The 6,978-nt window shown below is 30.7% G+C and overlaps 1 protein-coding gene across 1 annotated transcript in view; it reads left to right on the top strand.

Annotated features, from left to right (window-relative positions):
- LOC109839367 (uncharacterized protein At5g49945-like) overlaps positions 241-6,978 on the top strand; it is a 19,035-nt gene continuing 12,297 nt past the window's right edge. Inside the window, 2 exon segments of the mRNA XM_020407796.1 lie at positions 241-267; positions 6,593-6,978. The exon segment at positions 6,593-6,978 is cut by the window's right edge and continues 17 nt beyond it. Coding sequence (XP_020263385.1) covers positions 241-267; positions 6,593-6,978 — 413 coding nt within the window.

Here is a 6,978-nt window from a genome sequence, read left to right as displayed (position 1 = left end):
GGTGATACATGATATGAGTAGATGATAAGGAGGTCTGATACAAGAACTATTATCAACAAGTTACATAAAGCACCTAATTAATACTAGTTAATTACCTAATCAAAATCACTGTACTCTCGTGATCATTCATTCTTTCTATCTGTCGTGTTGCGCGATCGTCCTGAAATGCAAAAGATTGGAAATCTACATTAAAGCTTGGGTTAATTGTCCATACACCCCTGTAGTACTGCCTAGTTGCAGATGGACCCCATAGTTCTAATCGTGCAGGTAGACTTCTTTACTATTTGCCCAAGTGCGAATAGATCACACCAGTGAATTTTTTATTACTCTTTTAAGAATTGAGAAGAACTGCTATGGGTAGGGGTGTCCAAAAAGCCCGCTGGCCCGGGCCCGGCCCGGGCCCGGGCCGCCTTTTTGGTGCCCGGCCTGGCCCGGAATAGTATTTTTTATTTTTTTTTATTTTTTATATGTATTATATATGTATAATATATGTATATATAATATATTTTTATATATGTATAATATATGTATATATATAATATATGTATATATAATATATTTCTATATATATATGTATAATTTGTGTGTGTATATATACTCTCTCTTATATATGTATAATGTATGTATGTATGTATATATATACTCTTTCTTATACTATACATGTATATATAAGTATACTCTCTCTTATATATGTATATATACTCTCTCTTATATAAGTATATATAGGTATACACTCTCTTATATATGTATAATATATGTGTGTATATATATACTCTCTCTCTTAGTATATATGTATATATAAGTATACTCTCTCTTATATATGTATAATATGTGTGTGTGTGTGTGTGTATACTCTCTCTCTTAATATATATGTATATATAAGTATACTCTCTCTTATTTATGTATAGTCTCTCTTATATAAGTATATATAAGTATACACTCTCTTATATATGTAATATATGTGTGTATATATATATATACTCTCTCTCTCTTAGTATATATGTATATATAAGTATACTCTCTCTTATATATGTATAATATGTGTGTGTATACTCTCTCTTAGTATATATATATGTATATATAAATATACTCTCTCTTATATATGTATACTCTCTCTTATATAAGTATACACTCTATGCACGTGATTTAATACCATGATTAAGTATTTTGGCAGTTTGTGCTCATTTTTTTTCTTTAAACTCTTACATCCCGATTATTTTTTTATGTTTGTTTAAATGGGATACACGCAATTTAAATTTTCATGTTGATATTTGAATTGACAAAAAACAAATATAATTTAAAAATAATTTGAATTTTCATATTATTTTCGACCGATATGAAACTAAGCTTTATTTGAGAAAGTATAGCATTGCAAAGTGAAAAATATTAAAATAGTGTTATACAAGGAAGGTGAATATTTAAAACCAATATGGCAAAATGATTGATTTAAAGTATGTTAAAACGATGCAAAAGAGAATACGAAGTTTATTCCTAATCATTGATAGACTTCATAAAAAAATATAAATTAAAGATTAATGCTAACTCTAGTATACTTTTATATGATAAAAACATCCACATAAGAATATAAAAGTACTGAAAAAAAAATTCATGAAACTCTCTTCTAAAGATTCCTAATTTCACTTAAAATAATTAAACTATTCTATAAAATATTCATAAAATATTGTTTTTATTTCTTCTATTTTATTTTTTATTGAGTTAAGATCAATCCTTCTTCAGGTTTATCATTTATCATTTCTCGGACAATTCTAGAGTATTGTCTTCATCATCTACATCAATTGTGACATCAGGCTAATTTTGTATTTTTTATGCTATTATCTTTCCTAGGCTCGTTAATTTTTTATCATCTCATTTAACTTTACAAAGAAGTCAAATGTACTTATGATGTTCAACACAAACTGCTCAAAATATAGACTTTGATTTTTTTTCTATTTCAATGAGAATAAATATTAATTTCATATATATAAAATTCTTTGTGTTCCTAATTTATTACTTAAATAAATTAGAAGCTATCTCTTTATTTTCCTCTAAAATGAATTCTTCTGATGTGCATCCAATAAGAATTTCTGTTATTTCAATAATATTACCTTTGCTCTATCCCTGTCATTTTCCATAAAGATCTAAACTAAATACCTGCATTATTCATTACCAATTTCTCTTAGATTATAATATTAATATTTAATTATAAATAAAATATTCAAAATAGTGAAGGGTAATATTGACCATTGAAAATTAGAATTTGATTATAGATAAGGTAGTTTAAACTATAAAAGGGTATATTTGTCTAAAAAAGATTTTTCGAACTCGTGCTTTTAAAGGGAGTATGAAATACCAAACAATTATACTTTTCTTTGCCAAGTTTTAACATTTTAGCCCATTTTTGTGGTTTTGAACTTTGAGGGTGTGATTTATAATTTTTAAAATTTTGAAAGAGTTTTTAAAAAAATTTACTTTTAAGTTTGGTAGTTGTAAATTATATGTTTCATGTGTTGGTGGTAATTTTTTAAATGTTAGTATATTTCTTGTAACTCTAAAATTTTGATGGTGTCTTTTGTAATTATAAAAACTATAGATTAATTTTGAAAAAAATTAAATTTCAGCGGTCTACCAATCGACGAATTTGATGTGTGCTAGTGAAAAATTTTGAAAATTAAGAGTTTTTTTACGTTTTTTAAATTTTGAAGGAGTTTTTTAAAAATTTTGAGGTTAATTTTGACAAATTTTAATTTTTTAGGTGTCTAAGGGTAATATTTTGAATTTATCTTATTTTATTTACAAATTTTAGAATTTTAGGGTGGCTTTTTTTAATTTGAACTTTTAAAGGTGTTTCTATAATTTTTGAGATATTGAGGGTGTTAATTAAAAAATTTAAATTTAAATGTCAAAAATTTTAGGTGTATCATGGTAATCTCTTGAATTCATCTGTGTTGTTTGTAAGTTTTAAAATTTTAGAATTTTAATGTGCTTGTCTGTAATTTAAACTTTTGAGGGTGTTTCTATAATTTTTGAGACATTGAGGTGTTAACTGTAAATTTATAATTTTTGGGACATTGAGGTGTTAACTGTAAATTTTAAATTCTTTGCAAACTGATGTTAATTTTTTAATTTCATGTTTTTTATTTTAAGTTTTGAGACATTTGGATGAGTTTTATAATTTTAAACTTTTCAGGATCTTTTCTGTAATTTTAAAACTTTTTATGTTTTTTTTTGCAATACTTTATGTATTATAATATGTTATCTACTTGTAATTTCTTTATCTTAACAAACTAATATCATTTTTATGTTTTATATATTTTATTAATATTAGTTTTTTTAAATTGTTAAGCTAAACATGGTTCACATAGGATTAGGATAAGATATGATTATGATTAGGATAGATTAAGATATAAATAAAATATTCAAAATAGTGAAGGGTAATATTGACCATTGAAAATTAGAATTTGATTATAGATAAGGTAGTTTAAACTATAAAAGGGTATATTTGTCTAAAAAAGATTTTTCGAACTCGTGCTTTTAAAGGGAGTATGAAATACCAAACAATTATACTTTTCTTTGCCAAGTTTTAACATTTTAGCCCATTTTTGTGGTTTTGAACTTTGAGGGTGTGATTTATAATTTTTAAAATTTTGAAAGAGTTTTTAAAAAAATTTACTTTTAAGTTTGGTAGTTGTAAATTATATGTTTCATGTGTTGGTGGTAATTTTTTAAATGTTAGTATATTTCTTGTAACTCTAAAATTTTGATGGTGTCTTTTGTAATTATGAAAACTATAGATTAATTTTGAAAAAAAAATAAATTTTAGCGGTCTACCAATCGACGAATTTGATGTGTGCTAGTTAAAAATTTTGAAAATTAAGAGTTTTTTTACGTTTTTTAAATTTTGAAGGAGTTTTTAAAAAATTTTGAGGTTAATTTTGGCAAATTTTAATTTTTTAGGTGTCTAAGGGTAATATTTTGAATTTATCTTATTTTATTTACAAATTTTAGAATTTTAGGGTGGCTTTTTTTAATTTGAACTTTTAAAGGTGTTTCTATAATTTTTGAGATATTGAGGGTGTTAATTAAAAAATTTAAATTTAAATGTCAAAAATTTTAGGTGTATCATGGTAATCTCTTGAATTCATCTGTGTTGTTTGTAAGTTTTAAATTTTTAGAATTTTAATGTGCTTGTTTGTAATTTAAACTTTTGAGGGTATTTCTATAATTTTTGAGATATTGAGGTGTTAACTGTAAATTTTAAATTCTTTACAAACTGATGTTAATTTTTTAATTTCATGTTTTTTATTTTAAGTTTTTTAAACTATAAAAGGGTATATTTGTCTAAAAAAGATTTTTCGAACTCGTGCTTTTAAAGGGAGTATGATATATAGGTATACACTCTCTTATTTATATATGTATAATATAATATGTATACTCCCTCTTATAAAGGTATACTCTCTCTTATATATGTATACTCCCTCTTATATAAGTATACTCTCTCTTATCTATGTATAATATGTGTGTGTATACTCTCTCTCTTAGTATATAAGTATAGTATATTACAACGGCTACTTCTTCCCCATTGGCCCAACGGGCAATGGCTAAATATATATAATATATTTACATATAATATATGTATATATAATATATATAATATATGTATATATAATATATAGTTACATAATAATTTATAAGTATATACTAATACATAATTATATAAAATATAATAAATTTAAACTAAATTTTAGCATTTTTTATCAAAAAAAAAGAAAAGAAAAAAATTAAAAAAAATCCGGGCCGACTCGGAGCCCGGCCCGGGGTACCCGGGTCCGGGTCCGGGCTCCGGTTTTGCCCGGCCCGGGCCCGGATTTCCAGGCCGAACCGGGCCGATCCGGATGGACAGACCTAGCTATCGGGGGATCCCCTTGCACCAGTAGGACTGTATTGGTAAATTTATAAGTAAATCTGACCATTAGCGGAGCCACGCATAGTTCAGGTTGGTTGGGCAATTGTCCAACCCGAACTTGGAGAAGCATATGTTTACATTAGAGTATCTCCAACAGCTTCCCCATTTCTTACTTTTGGAAAATTTAGTTAGGTTTTTGGTCCAACATATTCCCCATCTCATTCCTCGAAATAGGGATGGAGGAGAAAAAATAGAGAAGTTTCCCCAAATCTACAGCATTCTCTAAATTTTTGGAGGAAAAAAGGGATTCTTCAAAATGGGGAAGCTGTTGGAGTTGGTGTAAAAATAATTTAGAGAATATGACTTTTGCTTCCTCATTTTAGAGAAAATTTTAGAAAAGCTGTTGGAGATGCCCTTAAGGGCCTGTTTGGTTGTTTTCTGAAAAAAGAAAAGAAATGTAAAACACACATTTCTAACTCATTTCAAGACATTTCAGCACATTTCTCGTTTTTCTTTTTCCGCTTGTTTCGCAATGAAACCTCTGTCACGTCACATTTAAAGAAAACCCAGCCGCAAAAGCAATAGTGTTTTCTGTAATTAAATATTATCTTTTTAATCATCTATTTTCATTTCTTGTGTTTGTTTGAACATAAAAAAAGGAGGAAATGGAAATCACCCGCAAAAGCAATAGTGTTTTCAGCAATTAAATAAAATTTTTTATTCTCAGCCGTCGTTTCAACAACGTTTTTAGTAATTAAAAATTCTTTGAAGTGATATTTCCAAGTGTTTTCAGAGGGTTTTGGTATGAAATGAGTTTTCTTAAAAATCTGACGTGACATTCTACGTGTCACTCTCATTTCTTTAAATCACAAAGTGAAACAAACATGTGATTTGAAAATCGGTTGAAACCAAAATCCTACGTGGCGGGGAAGATTTCTTGAAATCTAACGTGGGAGGGGCCGCTGGGGGGGGGGGTTACAAAATATTTAGCAAAAACGTATAACTTTATAAAAATCCGACTTCTTGATGAGCTGGCCAAAAAGAGGAGTGCTGCTACGGGGACCCAAAATATGGGACCAAAGGAGGGGACATGTGAGGTGTCCTCTCACTATTGCATAATGAGTTGGCATGGCCAACTCATTATGCAATAGGGAGGAGACACCTCACATGTCCCCTTCATTGGTCCCATATTTGGGGTCCTTAAATCATTTTCTCAAAAAAAGATCAGCTTTACAAAATATTTAGCAAAACGATTGGTTTTACTAAGGGCCCGCTTAGTTGGGTGAGATGGAGAGAGAAATGGACTGTAGAGTTAACAAAAGCGTCAGCCAGCTTTACAGCAAAATCGCCTCTTAAAGAGGCGAATTTACTGTAAAGCTGATGCTTTTGGCAGCTCTACAATCCCTTCCATCTCAAATTTGCACAACCAAACAGGCCCTAAATACGTCTCAAAATCGGTCTATTTCAAAAATTTCTCCAATAAAGAACACTCAGCCGGTAACCCCCACTACGTGTTGGGCTTTTGTTCGGGTGGTGGGGATTCGGGTCGAATCCCATAATCAACACCTCGTACCCGCAGTACACAGTGGCATTCCCGTAATTCCTAAAATCTCCATCTTCAACCCTCATCCATTTTCCTCCCTCTGCCCTCTCCCAAAAAAGTTCCACGCTTTCTCTTTCTACCTCTAGCCATGGCGAACCCTAGCTCCTCGCTCCGCTGGTCACGAGCTCTCTCCCTCTCTCTCCACAGAGACTCTCTCCTCTTCGTCATCGCTCCGCCCCCCCGACCCCCCCCGCCGCTCCGCCCTCGCCGCCGACTTCGAAGGATTCGACGCCGACGAGTTCGAGGAAAACGAGGACGAATCTCTCCACCTCCCTCCAAACCCTAGCCCTAACCCTACGATCTCGACCCTGACACAATCCTCAACCCCCGAATCCCACCACGGCCCGCCGGATCCATCTCCTCCGTCGGACCAGAAGCCTAAAGAATCCTCCACCCTCGATTTCTGGGACGAGGACGAGTTCGAAGGGATTCCTTCTCAAGATCCAGATCCGATCCCGGTCCCCGAGGCTGC

This window comes from Asparagus officinalis, chromosome 4, assembly GCF_001876935.1.
Source record: "Asparagus officinalis chromosome 4, Aspof.V1, whole genome shotgun sequence".
NCBI lineage: Eukaryota > Viridiplantae > Streptophyta > Magnoliopsida > Asparagales > Asparagaceae > Asparagus > Asparagus officinalis.
Note: the sequence above shows the minus strand (reverse complement) of the source record. Positions and strands in the feature narration are given on the sequence as shown.